The 17,162-nt window shown below is 37.8% G+C and overlaps 2 protein-coding genes across 2 annotated transcripts; both read right to left on the bottom strand.

The window, feature by feature from the left end:
* Positions 1-2,664: 2,664 nt before the first annotated feature.
* Positions 2,665-6,398, bottom strand: LOC122650183 (formamidase-like). The gene is made up of 7 exons (XM_043843510.1): positions 5,876-6,398; positions 5,049-5,286; positions 4,702-4,892; positions 4,203-4,438; positions 3,540-3,783; positions 3,333-3,440; positions 2,665-2,977 (listed from the first exon to the last, which is right to left on the bottom strand). Exons 1-7 carry the CDS (start codon positions 6,089-6,091, stop codon positions 2,855-2,857), a joined length of 1,356 nt encoding a protein of 451 aa, XP_043699445.1. The 5' UTR covers positions 6,092-6,398; the 3' UTR covers positions 2,665-2,854.
* Positions 6,399-11,953: 5,555 nt separating this feature from the next.
* LOC122650182 (formamidase-like) lies at positions 11,954-16,761 on the bottom strand. The gene is made up of 7 exons (XM_043843509.1): positions 16,398-16,761; positions 15,706-15,943; positions 15,381-15,571; positions 14,826-15,061; positions 13,912-14,155; positions 13,688-13,795; positions 11,954-12,340 (listed from the first exon to the last, which is right to left on the bottom strand). The coding sequence occupies exons 1-7, from the start codon at positions 16,614-16,616 to the stop codon at positions 12,218-12,220; spliced, it is 1,359 nt and encodes a 452-aa protein (XP_043699444.1). The 5' UTR covers positions 16,617-16,761; the 3' UTR covers positions 11,954-12,217.
* Between the last annotated feature and the right edge of the window lie 401 nt (positions 16,762-17,162).

Raw genomic sequence — 17,162 nt, 5'->3', positions numbered from 1 at the left:
ATGTTTAATTATTGTCTTGGAAATCTTCATAGATGAGAACAAATGCCATTTCTAAACCCTGGCTATCCAGCAGCTCTTACGTAGGTATCTTGTAGGAAAGTGTCTCAAAGCCTTAGATCAAACATGGATATTTATGTGGTTTAAATTAATTAATTTGCATGATTTTATGGGCTGTTGTTGTCCTTAGGATTTAACCTAAAACTAGTTCACGGTTAGGGACATAATTGGGCATTCTGTTCAGATGGTCGTCACATTGCGTGTCCTTGAGAATGTTGATTCCAAGATATGTGTGAGTGTAAATATGTGTGTACATTGGATTAGATCACTTGAGAATCTTGAATGGACTGTTGTCAGTATTTTGAGGAACAAGATTCTCATTGGTAGCGTACGATTGGTCCCTAGATCTGAAAAGTCCTTATCGTGACAGTTAGACATTAGAGGTTTTGATGTACCAACTGTTGATATCTCCTTGACTTTTTATCGGAGTGCTGGATTCATAATGTTTGGTTGTAAGCGAAAGAGACACTTGACAAGGAATTCACTTCCCTCGGGGTGAATATCAAAGAGAGATTATTTGGACATGATTTGATGAAATTTGGATCCGGTGGCATGTTTTGTGAATTGTTTACAAAAGGTTTTGAAAGTATTAATATGCATCAATAGTTACTTTATAAATATTTTAGAAACGTTTTAAAGGTTCAATCGATGGTTTAGCTTCTCTGTTCCTAGAATTGCAATGGGTTAGAGTGGTGACAGTAATTATTTTCAATGCCCGAAGATTTGTCATGTGATATTTGTTAAGTGGAGGGACCTAAGCGTAATTAACTAGTACCTTGGGAGATATAAAATTATTCATTCTGAGGCATATTAATTTATCCAATAGTATGTCTTAGGTAGAGCTGCAATAACTACAAAGGCATAAAACTAATGAGTCATACTATGAAATTATGGGAGAGGGTTATTAAAACCCATCTGAGACAAGACACTACTATTACGGAGAACCAATTATTTATTTATTTTTTTATTTTTTTATGCCATAAAGATCCACGACAGAAGCTGTTTACTTTAGGTGACTCATGGAAAGATTTAGATTAGAGTCAAATGTATCTTAATCATCGAGCACCGATGAACCCCAACAACAAACATGTTGGATCCATATGAATATATTCAGATGTTTCTGCTTCCTCAAGGAAATGAAATTTCTAGTTAGTTGACATGGTGTATAAATATGCTGATTCTTTGGGACCTGTATGGGTGGAAAACTTGCTGAGTTCATCATGTTTCTGAAATATATTTGTGAGAGTAAAAGCAGGTTGCATCATATGCACACAACTAAATGGCCTGGGAGTGTATGGTAGACTTCAAGGCATGTGTGTAGACACTGAATTGTGCCACAGGGATGGAAGGAGCCTCACCCCAAGCCCAGAAAAGCCCCAGAAAAATCCACAAAAGCCCATAAAAAGCCCAAATTTGAGGACTAGGGGCATACTGAAAGCGCAGCGCCGCGACTTTCTTAGCCCTTGCGGCGCCACGGTTATGGTGGGACCACATGCCTCCGTTAGCCAGGTGACATCAACTACGGCACCATGCAAATTGTGGGGTTCACTCCTATAAATAAGAGGGACCCCCACCCTCAAGACAAGGAAGAAAAGAGGGAGGGGAGGGCCCAGCTCCGCATTTTGTGAGGTTTGAGAGTGTTTTCTCCACCCACTTGGCTTCTTTGAGCGAATCCTGAAGGATATCCTCTTCATGGGTAGATCCGTCGATTACCCCGCTTGAGGAGTAATCCCAACGACCACATTTCCCCCCCCCCCCATTTCCATCATGGCCGTTATCCTGTCTGCATACAGATAACCAGCCTCCAACACAATCGTTATTCTGTCTGAATAACCAATTCCTGATCCAAGTACTACCAAGTGGGTTAAGCAAGAAGGGTGATGATCCGACCATCCGTCTCCACCTGAGTCGAGGGATGACATATAATTTGAGGTCCATTGCATCTTTGCATAAAGGTATTATCGTCATATCTTATTTTGGCATGATGTAGTCCTTTAAGTTTCACCGCTTTAGTGTATATGGTAGTTAAAATTGCTTTTTATTTACGTAAATAGATTCCGATATGAGGCATGTTTGCTATTATTGTTTTGTACGATTTTGATAATCTTTATAGTCTCACATGATAACATAGAAATGTCATAAAGAGAGAATATTCGACATCCAACATCTGTACTAGACAGACCGGTTTAAGCGGGCAAGATGGGGCGCTAATACCTTCCCATCCTCGTAACCTGACCTCTTACCCATTCTTCGACTAGACCAGAAGGAATCACGTTTTCCATTGGGTCCTAGGCCTTAACCCTAGGTGGCGACTCCATTTATTGTAATTTGTCAAGCATGACCCCCACCCCATGTATGTCGGATAGGACTAATTCCTAATTTCCCATGTCGCCAAAAGGACCACGAAAACCAATAGATCTCCACCCGTGAGGTGGAGAAGGGAAACCCCGCATCCGGAGGCCGCGATACCCGCAATGTGAATCACTGTATCATGTGGAACTAATTTTTTTTTTAAAGAAAAGAAATCACTGAACATTCAGAAATGAGGCAAAGGAAAAGTAAAAGCTTTTGTTCAGCTCTTTACATTCATCATTTTAGTATCAGAAGTCTCAACATTAAAAAGCTTACAATATTTTATTTTTATTACCAATAATGCATAATTGCATTTATGTGTGGCACAAGTATGGCTTTTGCAAGCTAAAGATGCTGCAAATCCTCTTTTATGAACATAGATTCTGTATGAAACAAGCACTCAAGTATCAAGGCTTCTTGTAGCTCTTGGTTCCTCTGATAGTGACTAATACGTGGCACCGAGGTTCTTTGTAATGGGCAAGTTTCCATCATAAGTGCACTTAAAGACATCTGGTTTCCTCACCACCCGAGGTCCCACTGGTACTTTCCTAGGTTTGGGGCGAATATCCTGCACACCAAGAAGTACTATCAATTCTAAAAAGGTGAGAAAGAAGGTTGTATAAGTTTTGGTCCCAGACTAAAAAGAACAGAGATGCTAGAACCACAATTCTGTTGGAAGAACCAAGGAGTGATAATTGTTTCTTCTAGAAATTATATTTCCAGAGAAGTCACCTGAGTCAAATAGTGAGGATAACTATAATAAAGCTAGGGAGGAAAATGCTGCCATTTAGCCATTAAAATTGTGGCAATTTGAGAAGGGTATAGAAGATGAGCTAGTGATTAAGAAAACTGCAAATTGTCAATATCCTGTCATTAATGTTAAAGTATCTAGAAAATTTGTAAAAGTGGAAGAATTTAGGTACCTGGTCAAATATTGCTGTTGGAATTGCAAGAGTTACACAAGCATTGGGAGCATCAACTATTCCTGCAATTCTTGCTTCGCAGGGGCAGGCTGATAGCAAAAGATAGACCTGATAGACAGCATTTTATAGCCAAGATTAGTACATTAACATAATTTCTAATTTGCCATCTCTTTCTCTCTCTCTCTCTCTCTGGAGCAGAACTTAGACCTGTTCTTTGGTGTATCCAAATTTAGAGATGTAGTCAATGCAATTGAGAACTGCACGCTTGAATGCGATAGTTGTATCAAGGTAATGTTGCTTCCCAGACTCATCTACACTGACACCCTCAAATACCAACCATTCTGAGAACCTTGGTTCAATTGGGCCAATCTCAAAGATTGGGTTTACATGAAGAGGAGTTGGACCCATAGGTGTCAGGTACTCTCGCATTCCACCCCTTATGATTTCACACCTGATACCAGGGAATTGAAATTTCATCCTTGATTAGCTATTAAAATAGAAAGGGAATGAGATGCAAAATTTTTTATATCGGACAAGCAATAACTACATTAACCAAGTTCTGGTGAATTATGCAGGACAAGCTCCTGAGAGGAGAATATATGTTTGGTCTAAATATTTTAAAAGAACACGAAACAGCCATTAACCCATATGGTCTTAACAGATTTGGTTTGTGACTTCACTTCTCAAAAACTTGTGAAATTAAGAAACATGGTCTTTTAGGCTTTATTGTTGATATTTTGAGGCAAATTTGCAGAAGGAATGCCACTGCCAATGATTTTGAGTGTCTGTAAACTTGAGATTTGAGGATTCTTAGGTTGAAATTCCTTGTCACATAATACAGAAATATGAGTAATAAGTTGAGAAAATTACTTGAGCTCTAGGAATCCATTCATCTCTATTGCTCCACAGAATGAGACTTCACCATCACCCTGAGAGAAGTGCATGTCACCCGTGCTAAGATTTGCTCCATCTACAAATACTGGAAGGTATACCTTTGAACCTGTGCTGAGATTCTTGATGTCACAATTTCCTCCATTTTCTCTTCCAGGAATTGTTCTTGCAGCCTCCTTGGAAATTTTTTCCCATTCAGGTGTCCCCTCTTGGACCTGCATGGGGCTTCTAACCATCAGAATGTTCTTGTTTGACCTTATGATATTAATGGATCCATATTCTAATGGAATTTAAACATTTCTAACTTGATATTTTGTCATAGGGTCTTAGCTGTACATGAAATGTCGGAGAATACATATAGGAATGGCCACAAGACCACTATCTGTTTTATGGTTAGTTGAGATTGAACATTTTCACAATGGGGGAGGAAAACATAAAATATTTTTGAGCATTTGCAGTAATACCCTGTGAATTGTACCTTTCCAAGAAGACAGCCTTCTGGTGTTGGCAGGCATGCGAATGGTCGTTGGTGCAGGTGCTCAGACAATGTCAAACTCTTGTGGCCTTTTACTTCAAGTTCTCCTTCCCTTTCATTCCATATGTTTAGGAGCTCCATTGATGGTGCGGTGCCAACAATTCCAGGGTGAGTTATACCAGCAAATCGCACACCTGCCAAGCAGAGGAGATAAAATGCAGGGGCATCATAAACACTTTGGAGTTCTTAATTTTAATTCTATTGTTTGTTTTTCTTTTCCTTTTTTTTTTTTTTTTAAAGAGTGTCACAGCATGTTTAAGGAAAATGGAAAAAAAAGTTAGAGAATTTACCTGGTATCTGAGGAGAGTGAGCATATATCCCTTCAAAATGCCAAATAGCTTTGGTTGCAGCAGGGAAATGGTCTGTCAGAAAACTACCACCATGTTCTCTGTCAAGTGATCCTGTATAACCCCATTCAGATCCAGGAAGAGGACCTAACTTGAGGATTTCAACTGAAAGAAGATCGCCTGGTTTAGCCGTCACGCCGTTTTTGTCCACTATTCGAAAGGGTCCACTGAGATAGTGCCCCTATACCAGTTTTGAAATGGAAAATGATTACTAAGATGCTCACTGTGGAATGTAGAAACAGGGGGAGGAAAAGTAATAATAATAATGATGTAAGATATGAGCAAGCTGAAAATGATCTTTGATATATCGCATTCATAAAATATCTGGCATTGATCATAGTTTCAGTTGAATTTAAAGGTAATATAAGAACATCATGGTTTTGTCTAAGAATTTCAAGTTATAGTCTGTAGAGATGACCAAGTGCCATAACTTATTTATCTACTTAGAAGATTCCCAAAATAGAAACCATGTTCCTATGATCCTCATTTTTGGTATTTAATTTTAGATGAAGCTTGTACAAGCTGAAGCTCAGAGGCTACTATATCTCATATAGCTGCATTCTTTCATACTTGTTTGAACAGCCTTCACAGATATGTATGATATGTATACTTGGTAGTTGGTTCTTCCCCATCTGATTTTTTCATTCAAAAGCTTTCCTGTCTAATCAAAGCTCAAGCTATGTCCTCCTTCATCAGTATGTTGGTCTGACAAAAATTATCAAAAAAAAAGAAAGAAAAAAAAAAGACAAATTCACTAAAGTTATACTTACTTCATTGAGATTTATGGCTTTTAAATCAAGGGCAGTGTCATTATCTCCAATGGCTCCTCCAATCCAGTCAACCATCTCAACTCTGAACATCTCACCTTCTGTAATCCCTTCAACAGGGGGAATGTCTGGGTGCCATCGGTTGTGAAGAGGTACCTTCTGTTCCCATGGCTTCTTTGTCAGGTCGATGGGAACAACTAGTCTTGTAGTAGGAGCCATTACTGAACCAGTGGAGGATGGTGAGTTCAAGATATCTGTTAAGAGTCTTATAGATCCACTAGTTTAACCATGCTTATATAGTAGATGATAAAGTGGGAGTAACATTATTTTTTTTCCATTGGTCCCCATCAAATTTCATTGGAAGGACAATGTTTCTTGACATTTTTCATGGTCACCAATAACCTTCACATGTTAATCCCTTAAAAACTCTGTTTCAAATTAATTTCCCAACAGTGCATGCTGCATGCAATCCTGTAAAACCAGTATCCAGGAGAGACTATTTTTGATCTGATAACCAATCCATCCAGACCCATGCAACCTCATTATGAAGTTCATGCCTTTCTTTTGTATCATTAGCTTAATTCATGGATTATAAATATATTTTTTTCAGAATCTAACTGATCAGTTAACTGAATTATATATTTTCTCCTTTTAATCTTCTTTTGTCTTCTTTTGGTAGGGAAGATTTTTCCTGATGCTTTTCAACCATGCAGTACAAGTGAATTAATTTCAGCCCATGGCCAGCTCAGGTTTGGCAGTGTGGCTGGTTCAATGATTGACCCAGTCTCAAATGAGGTTGGTTGCCTTGGTATGATTGGTGCTTGTGTTGTTTTCAATACATTTAGTGAATGATGAAAATGACCCATTCATATACCTCAACCACTTCTTGATATTGAATTTACACATTGATTTTTGGATACTTAGGCTGTGTTTGGTATGCATTCTAACTCGATTTCACATTTTCAGATGATAAAAATAGTTGTTTTTATCATCCGAGAATGCGAAATCGACTGAGAATGCATTTCAAGAATGCATTCCCTAAACGAGTGATGAATAAAGAATGAGAATATCACTGTGACGTATGATATTCTACTGTCTGGTAGTGTCTTACTCCATCTCAATCTATCCTTTTCATGTCTAGTGGGCTGAGTCAAGTCTATGTTTTTTCTGAAATCACATATGATGTTTACTTATTATGACTTTTTCCATATTTGATGATGTGGAAACTCCAGCTCTGGGTTTACTTATCAGGAAATTGGATGCCCACTAATATTCTCCTATTATATACCATTATATCATTCTACTAAAGGAAAGATGCATGAACCATGAAAGATTCTGGATGAGGAATTATTGGTTAATCTGAATCATTTTGTGAATTACCCTTAGTACCTTAATTGGTTTCTTTATTCTTTTGGATTATTTTTTTTTTATATTTTTTGGGCTAGACATCCTCCTGGGTTATTTAGTCATCTGAATAATGACATGCATATCACAAGATGTAAGTAAGGGTGTCAATCGGTCCGTTTAGTTTGATTTTCGTCGGGCTGAAGCAGTTTCAGTCTGTTATTGGGCCAACCTGAAACCAAACCGTTAAAGAAGTTTTGATTTTAGTCGGTTTTGTTTTCAGTTCAGTTTGATTTAGTTTCTTATCGGTTTTTTTGTAATCGAGCTACTACTGGGTTCAGCCCAGTCCACTTTTGGTTTTATATGTACATATAGAAATCATTGGGAAAATTCTTATTTTCTTGGGTTTTCAATTTCTTATCAAGTTACTATCGGTATGGTTTTGGTTTTTTTATTGGGTTTAATGGTTGCATTCAATCGAGCTGGTTTGGTTTCGGTTTCTATTGGTTCCATAAAACCCCATCCCGAAACCAAACCGATAAGGGTTCAGTCCGGGCTGAATTTATCAGTTTTCGTTGATCCAACCAGTTCGGGCTGAACTTTGAAACCCTTAACAAGATGTAAATTGACTCGAGGGAACTTTAGTTGTAACCAATGTGGTTACAAGTTAGACTGTACTCATGACCTTGATTTTGCTACATGATAGATCAAATGGTGTTGAAGATATATGGGTATATAAATCCCAAGGTCCCTTATTCACATGTCAAGTTTCATTCCAATCAGAAGGTACGTTTTGACAAAACAGAATTCAGGATTTGAAGAGGGTGCATGAGACTATAAACAAGAGGGTATAACAAAACTCAACTCAGCCTAGCCTTATCCCAACTAAATAGGGTTGACTAATACACAAGGATACAAGTGTATAACATTAGTTGGAAAGGTAAATAATTGAATTTGAGGTTGAAATTTGACATGTGATCAAGCTGGTTTATTCCTTAAATATCCAACGGTTAAAGTTGCCACATCATTCTTCCACGTGGTAAAATGCTGACATCAACATTATATCACTGTGACAAACCTTTGCTCATTGGTCATTGCATGTGGAAAATAGCTATGTACCAAATGGTACATGCCATGTTAATTTTGTGTCGAAGTACAGTATAACCAAAAATAGAGTATTTTGGTCTGTTCCATGCAACACTTTGGAAAGGGAAGATAAAGATGAATTTTTATTTTTAAGGTATAATAACAATTCCATGTCATGGCCCCGACCTATCCACACTTGCTCTGTTATGTGTGTAGATCTTGGTGGAGCGGACGAAGCCGGATGTCCTAGCATGATTGGGAGGTCGTCAATCCTTTTTCAAGATAAACTCAAGAATTAATTAAGATTTTTCTCATTATTTTCTACTTCTTCATTCATTAATAAATATACGAATAATATTAACTACTCATTTCCCTACTCCTACAATTTCTCTCAACGCTTATAATATCTCCCAACAACTAATCCCAATTTTAACAACTACATATAATTAATAACCACAATCCCGTACATACATATAATTAATAAAAAATTAATAATAACAAACTAAAATTACAAATAACTACACTTAAGCAAAAACCGACCCATAACATGCTCATACCTTTGGGAAAAAAATTCTCAATAATTTTTTTTAAATAAAAATAAAACTTAAATTAAGAGCATAGAAATGTTTCAACATCCTTATTAACAACTTCTAAGAGTCTTTGGATCCTCCATCTTACAGTCCACTAATAGGTAATAGAGATCTCATCACTAGGTTTCTTAATAAAACTTACATATATCCAAAAAAGAAAAAGAAAAAAAAGAGAGATGAAAGAACCTCCCAGGTCTAGGCTTTAAAAATCCTCCCTACAAGTCAATCTGCCACATCTTGACAGTTCGTCCAGACTACTACATGTGGCCACCTCTATTCTTTTGCTCATTGTAGTCCTTGATAAACTCCTTGAACCAACCTCTAATTTTGCGAATTCCATACAAAACCATTATTAACATATGTTGCAATAAACTGAGAGTTAACTAATAACATGGACGTCTAAGGGTGTCAATTTTAAGATCACATTGGTTGGATCGACTAGTCCTGAATGGTGAAAGCCTGAAACCGGTCCCACATGTTAGCTTAATGTGTTAAGCTAAAGCGAAATGTTAGCTAAACGTGTTGTTCGTAGTGTAAGGGGATGGATCGATGGGTGCCCAATCAAACCCGACACGTTTAAGGACTAATACATTTAAGCCCGTTTTTTAATCATTTGTTTTACCCCAATTACCCCTTAATTTTCTATTTTATCCCAAATATACTTTTTCTTTAATGTCTTTGATTAATTTATCTTCTCGTATTACTTAAGCTATATATCAAGGACTATGGACCGAATAAAAACATAGAATTAATAGCTGAATATTAATGCATTATGAAGTTGATGGGGTAGAAATAAATGGAGAATATAATCAAGGCATTTATATTGTTCGAAATGCCATCATATTTATGTCCATTGAGATTGAGGCCCATAGAGCTCCAAATGCATTGAGATTTCTTTATTTAGCCGTTAGCCTAGTGAAGAACATTATCTCAAGTAAGTTCTTTTTTATCCCAAAAAAATTGAATCTCATTAGGAGTTATATGGACCAAACTTGCATTGCTCGCTTGTAGCTCGTTTATAGGCATGTTTATCACGTTTATAGCCCGTTTAATACAAGCCTAATTAAAGACCGGTACCAAACCGGTTGTTTATAAAAAGACCATGCGTAGCCTATGATTACCGATCAATTAAATAGGCCGATCACGGTGTGAGATTCTAAAGTAGGGGGACCGACTAGGCTCGATCGAAACCGGCATTGACCGACTGATTGATACTCCTATAGACACCCAACCAGAAACTCCATTGGACTCGTCATGATTGCTATTAGTAATAACAAGATGTGAAACCCCTTGCGATATTTGATGGTAATCATTTATGTCCAATACAACCACAAGATGAGAGCTATAAGTTGATTGGTAAACCAGATAGAGAAATCTTATAAGGAAGTAGTTTTCTATTCGGGAGTGTGGCCTACACCAATACTCCCATGTGTCTATCTCTCTCCTTCTCAAAACAAAGGGGTAGAGATGTATTTTTATGTAGAGAGGAAAGAGATAGACTCATGGGAGTGTTAGCATGGACCACAATCTCGGACACAGTTTTTTTCCCAATCTTAAAATCATAAACCCACTTAGAAATAGTTCGAATTAAAACAAAAGGGGTTCGGCTTGGTATGTTAAAAAATGGCACAATTCTGACAAACATCAAACCAGACGATTAAAAAAAGGTTTACAGAATCGGTAGGAGTCAGGATCTGACCGTCTGAGTGCCGAAATTCTAATTAAATCGGGCGATTCACCGGATCGGATTCGAATTACTTGAACCATGGCCTCAGGCCCTCAAAGTATTCTTTAGTAGTGCTTCAGAATGCACTCCGCAGAGTCCATAAAATGGAGTTGTGAGCAGAATCAAAGGGGGAGGGGGGATCTGTTTCGCCTAGGGCAATGCTCCCTTGCAGTGCATAATGAGCCGCTTAACAGAGTGGTGTATACTATAGAAATTACTGGTGCGTGTGGTGGAATTGGTCTTTCAGCATCATCCACCGTCATTCCCTGCAACATTATACACCATTTTTGCTCTGTTGTTACCATGATTCCTTGATTCCCCCCTCTCCCTTTTACTATTGGGAGAAACAGAGAGGACCCCTTGGTCAATAACATTAGGTAACCTCTCATCTTTTTTCTGTACTAGTGCAATTAAGTGCAATGCTGTTAATTTTCCTTTTTGATTCTTGAAGAAATAAAAATGGTTTTTGGGGAGGAAGAGAAGACAGAGAAGACTCTTTTCAGCAAGACTGATGAAATATCTGATTGTGCAATTGATATAAATAGTACATATATATGCTGTTCAAAGGAATGCTTCCTTTGAGCATTGTGAAAATTTTCCTTCTTTAAGCATCACTCTTCTAGTCCTGTCCTTTACATTCACCATGGATGATATATGTTGAGACACTAGGTACTGTGTTTAGTTAGTGGACTTGGAAATCTTCCAAAATAAAGACGAATGACATTTTTTGTAACATCATCAGAGCATGTTTAAGGTAGCTTACCTCTGTATTGAAATGCCAAAATCCTAACAATTTCTTGGTTTAGGGCCAGAGTCAAATGTATTTATTTTTTTCATTTTCGAAATTAGTGAATCTTATATGCACATTGACTGTATTGAGGCTTTGACTTTCTTGAGGAAACATAATTAGTTCAATGACATATTTTTGGAACATTGGTGTCTAAATTTGCTGCTTCCATTGATGCATTGTGACTAATATTAGGGTTTGTATGCTGCTGAATTGATTTTGTTTTTAATTAGATCTGCCAGAGAATCAAAGCATGTTGTAGTAAATTTGCACCAGATACATTGACTTGGCAGTGAATGTATTTTTAGTAGTGGAAACATATATTGGAGAACTAACTTTTATTCATAAACACGACAATTGGACATTCACAAACAAGGGGGGAGGGGGGAGGGGGGAGGGGGGAGGGGAGAACAGTATAGGATTTGGACATTCACAAAATGGGGATGGGGGGGGGGGGGGTGTACAGTGTAGGATTTGTTCAGCTTTCTACATCATCGTTTCAGTATCTGAAATTTGGGTTGAGCTTTGCTTTTGTGTCAATGGAAAGAAAGAAAAACTCTGCCATCCATTATTTCAGTACCAGAAATTCTAATATTCAAGCTTGATAGACTTCAACCTGACACCTTACAATATTTATTTGGTCCAAACCTTTCCTTCATTTTTTCCGCCAACGGTTCATTTCATATGAAACGTGGTGCATTTATGCTCACTCTTAACACTAGTTTTCTGAGAATGCTGCAAATTTTCTTATTATCACGTTCTCTGAAACATGCAACCAAGGGGACTAGGGCTTCTTATAGCTCTAGGTTCAATTATGTAGAGCCACCAGGGTTCTTTGTGATGGGCAAATTTCCTTCGTAACTGCACTTCAAGACATCTGGCGTCCTCACGACCCGTGGTCCACGGGGTATTTTGCTGGATTTGGGGCGAATATCCTGCACATGAACAGTTGATCAATTTTAAAGAAGTAAGAGCATTCAATGTAAAATGAGGAAAAGAACAGGTCTCCTATGGATTGTGTGACTTGGAGGCAGTTATGCCGTGTGTGAAGCATCAGTCTATTCCTCTGATTTTTATGCAGCAATGGAGATTCCTGAAGTCAGTTTCTTTCATCTATTACATGGAGAATTTCTCATTGTTATAGGAAAATTAATTCAGTAGCGGATTTGTTAGCAAAAAAAGCAGCTACTGTTCAATGGTTACATAATTGGGATGATTCCCCAGATTTCATCCATTGAGAAGTTGCCTGGGATGGACAAGGCAGATCCAGATTCAATTTTCGTATCATTGATTGGCTTTTCCCTTTCTGATTGCAATGCCGAAGGTGAGGAAATAGCCAATATTTAGTGTTGAGGTTTCTGCTGATGGCTTTGCCGTAGGTGGACCCTCAATACAGTTTTTTTTATTTTATTTTTGGTCTGGGTATGCTTAGACTTTCATATGTGCATCCTTTATTCTTTCTATCAATATAATTGCTGATCTTTTAGCAAAAAAAAAAAGCATTCAATATGAACTTACATATGTATATACATGTATTCATTTGAGGGATTACACATAACTATGCCAAAGAAAACCAAAATGATGTAGAAGTGAAAAGGCAACCAGAGGGAAAAAAAAAGTATTTGACAAACTATCTGTCCAAAAAAAAAGCAGGACAAACTGGAAAAGAGGCAAAAGACAAAACCCTACTTTTGGGAGACCCTACTTTTGTGAGAAGAGATGTAGTCTCAGGTGGAGGCTCTGGAAGGATGAAAGGAAAGACAAATAGGAGTCTAAGACCATTGGTCAATGTTTTGAGCAAAGATTTGTTGGCATACAACTAACATAATATATGACCCTATATATTAACAGAGTGAAATGGTCGGACAGGGTTCATGTATTAGCCTATAATAGCCAGGATAAATGAGGTGAATTTAATATTTCCAATAAGAGGCTCAAGTGTTTTCAGAATGATTTGCAGATGTTGGTCCTGCCTAAACTTTATAAACAACAAAGGAATTCCTTGGGGTGGGGTTTTTTGTTACAGCCATAACAGGAGTTATTAAGTTACTAGAACCATTGCGTCTTTAAATTACGGTCACAATGCAGTAACCTTTTGATCAGGCAAAGAGCAATAATGCAGTATCCAAAGTTAGGGAATGCAGTAACTATAGCTGCTAAAATTCTTCTGTTAGGCATAGCTTTAGGAGTTTGGCTAGTGGAGCTTAAGAGAATATTATGAACAGAGAACATGCTTTTACAGAAGTCTCTAGCAATGTAAAAAAGCAGCAGAAATTAACTACCTGGTCAAAGATAGCTGTTGGAATTGCAAGAGTTGCACAGGCATTGGGGGCATCAACTATTCCTGCAATCCTTCCTTCACAGGGGCAGCATGATAGCAGAATATAGACCTGGTAGACATCATTGTGTCTCCACAGTTAGTATAGTAACAAAATCTTAATGGACCTTCTCTCTCTCTCTCTCTGGGTATTAACTATTATATTTATATTTGGGGGTGAACTTAGACCTGTTCCTTAGTGTAACCAAATTTGGAGAGGTAATCAATCGCATTGAGTACTGCACGTTTGTATGCTACAGTTGCATCAAGGTAGTGCTGCTTTCCTTGTTCGTCTACACTGATACCCTCAAATACCAACCATTCTGAGAATCTTGGTTCAACAGGGCCAATCTCAAAGATTGGGTTTACATGAAGGGGAGTGGGGCCCATTGGTGTCAGGTACTCCTTCATTCCACCCCTTATGATTTCACACCTGGGGCAATTTATCCTTGATTAGCTTTGAAACTATAAAATAATAATTCAGTAACAGGATATTCTATGCCATGATAAGCTCTACATAGTGGGTGGGATCAAGTTATAGTGAGTTAAATCTGTGTATGATAAGCAAAATTTAAAGGAGGGAGATCTATTCAAAAGCTTCCTCTGTAGAATAAAAATTTCTGGATTTAGAGTAATTATAGGAGAAACAACAACAATATCCCTTCTAGTGAGATTCAGTTCTTGGTCCCACATCTCAAGAAAAACTACAAGAAGGGAATAAGAAAAAGGGAAGCCGACTACATAGGAAAAGATTCATCCTGACAATATTAAAATTAACTAACAAAGACAGTTTATAATTGTGTTTGTTGTTTTCTGTAAAACTAGCTTAAAGTCCTAGTGCTCAAGATATTCCATGATGACATAATAGGAGAACTCTGGAAACAGCTTCTCTGCAAAAGCAGGGGTACGGCTGTGTACAATATGACCCTCCCTAGACCCCGGAGTGGCGGGAGTCTCGTGCACTGGGTATGCTCTTTACATAATGGAAGAACTGATAATTGTTATCAATGTATTACCACAATAGTTTAATGTCTTAGAAGTTTCTTTTAACCAAAGGGACTGCCATTAAGTATGAAATTTCAAGATATAAGACAAAAAATTACTTGAGCTCTAGAAATCCACTCATCTCTATTGCTCCACAGAATGAAACTTCACCATCACCCTGAGAGAAATGCATGTCACCTGCACTAAAATTTGCTCCATCTACAAATACTGGAAGGTATATCTTTGAACCTCTGCTGAGATTCTTGATGTCACAATTTCCTCCATTTTCTCTTCCTGGGATTGTCCTTGCAGCTTCACTTGCAATCTTATTCCACTCAGGTGTGCCTTCTTCAACCTACATATGACCTTCACTGGTTAGAATGTTTTCTTATTACCAATATGACAGTAGTGGATATGCTATCAAACTGTGCTGTAGACATTTTTAATTGAAATGCTGGGTGAGCTGAGCTATATATCAAATGCCAAAAAACCCAAATTTAATTTTATAGAATAATGGCCATAAGATTACTACCTGTGAGTTCTTAAAAATTGAAAACTTTAAAATGGAGGAAGAGATAGAAAATATTTGAAGAAAATAACCATATCAGAAATGATAATTCCTCCTTTAACAGCTTGAATGATGAAAATTATCAGTGAAAACTGGTGCATCATACCTTTCCTAGAAGACAGCCCTTTGGTGTTGGCAGGTTTGCCAAGGGACGTAAGTGCAGGACATCACATAATGTCAGAGATTGGATGCCAGTTTCTACAAGGTGCCCTTCCCTTTCATTCCATATTTGTAGGAGTTCAGTTGATGGTGCTGTTCCAATTATACCTGGGTGGGTTAAACCAGGAAATCGTACTCCTGCCAAGCATAAGTGATCACAACAATAGACACTATTAGCAGTGTTCTCCTATCGTGGAGTTGTTGTAGGTAGCAATTAAAGAGTGATTTTATTTATTTTAAGGGTATAAAGGAAATAAGATAGAAGTGTCAACCTGGGATCTGAGGAGAGTGGGTATATATCCCTTCGAAATGAAAAATTGCTTTCGCTGCCCCTGGGAAATGGTCAGTCAGAAAACATCCCCCATTTTCTCTGTCAAATATTCCTGAATAACCCCATTCAGCTCCTGGGAGGGGACCCAAGTTGCAGATTTCTACTGCAAGAAGATCACCTGGTTTGGCTGCAATGCCCTCTTCATCCAATACCCGAATGGGTCCACTGAGATAGTGCACCTAGGCCAGTTTCGAAATGAGCTATGATCATTGAGATGCTCGTCACAAAATATGGATCTATGCATGATTCAAGAAAATAGAAAGCAAACTATAATGCATTCCTTTTTATGGATATGTCTGAACTTGGATGTACATATAGTCTATGATATGTCTGAACTTGGATGTACATATAGTCTATGATCAAGTTTGTGGGAATGCTAAGGATGGTTCAACATTTCAGATCATGGTGTTTTATATACAAGCATTATCTTGCTCAATTGGCAGAACTATGAGGATGGAGCATGGACCTGTTTCATTTGTTTTTATGGCTACAAAATTTCTGGATCATTTGTTTTTACTTGGTTTCTCAACCATCTAGTTCTAGTCTCAAGATTTTGATTAATCAAAATCAAGTTATGTCTACTCAATTGGTTTGTTGATCTGCAACAGTAGGATAAGAAAAAGCAAAACTTACAGTGGATAAATCTACAGTTTTCATATCAACCGCTGAGTCATTGTCGGAGATGAAACCTCCAGTCCATTCTATCATCTCCATTCTGAAGAACTCACCAACTTTAACCTCTGCAACTGGCGGTAGGTCCGGGTGCCAGCGGTTGTGAAGGGGTAGCTTCTGTTCCCATGGCTTCTTCGTCGGGTCTATGGGAATTATCACTCTTGGAGTAGTAGGAGCCATTGCTAAACCAGTGGAAGATGGGGAGTGGAGATATGTGTTGTATACTTAGAAGTCTAACCAAATAGCCTCAGTTACTGAAAGTGGAAGAGGCCTTCTGTACTAAATAGTAGATGAGAACTAGCAGTTGGAAAAAAGTTGGTCCTTGGTCCCCCATCAACCTTCAAGAAAGGACAATTCATGGGTCACCACTCACCATCACTCTTCCTTTAACATATACTAGTATTAGGGCCAGAACTGCATGATACCCAACAAGCTAGCAGAAATTATTGACTTGATTTCCAATCCATATATCCAAATTCCTCTGAGTGTATTGATAGGGATTCTATTGACAAAGAGAATCTTGTATATACAAATATTAATCCTCACGATTCTATTGGTTCATTAGAAAATATTTCCTCTTAGATCTTATCTATATGAATTATTGCACTGCATGAAGCATGCCATCCTGTAAACCAGTTTTCAATGGATGCAACTTTTGACTCACCAAATTGCTAAGTTGTTTATCACCTTATTTGACAAAGTACCCGACATCCAATCCTGATTGCG

This window comes from Telopea speciosissima, chromosome 2 (assembly GCF_018873765.1).
Source record: "Telopea speciosissima isolate NSW1024214 ecotype Mountain lineage chromosome 2, Tspe_v1, whole genome shotgun sequence".
NCBI classification, from domain to species: Eukaryota; Viridiplantae; Streptophyta; class Magnoliopsida; order Proteales; family Proteaceae; genus Telopea; species Telopea speciosissima.
This window is presented reverse-complemented; position numbering and strand designations above follow the sequence as displayed.

Excerpts from the sequence above, each read along its gene's own strand:
- LOC122650183 (XM_043843510.1), bottom strand. The coding sequence starts at position 6,091 with ATGGCTCCTACTACAAGACTAGTTGTTCCCATCGACCTGACAAAGAAG. Across the intron at positions 4,439-4,701 it reads AAGGCTGTCTTCTTGGAAAG|GTCCAAGAGGGGACACCTGA; the intron begins GTACAATTCACA and ends AGCCCCATGCAG. Across the intron at positions 3,784-4,202 it reads AATGGATTCCTAGAGCTCAA|GTGTGAAATCATAAGGGGTG; the intron begins GTAATTTTCTCA and ends CCCTGGTATCAG.
- LOC122650182 (XM_043843509.1), bottom strand. The coding sequence starts at position 16,616 with ATGGCTCCTACTACTCCAAGAGTGATAATTCCCATAGACCCGACGAAG. Across the intron at positions 15,062-15,380 it reads AGGGCTGTCTTCTAGGAAAG|GTTGAAGAAGGCACACCTGA; the intron begins GTATGATGCACC and ends GGTCATATGTAG. Across the intron at positions 12,341-13,687 it reads CAACAGCTATCTTTGACCAG|GATATTCGCCCCAAATCCAG; the intron begins GTAGTTAATTTC and ends GTTCATGTGCAG.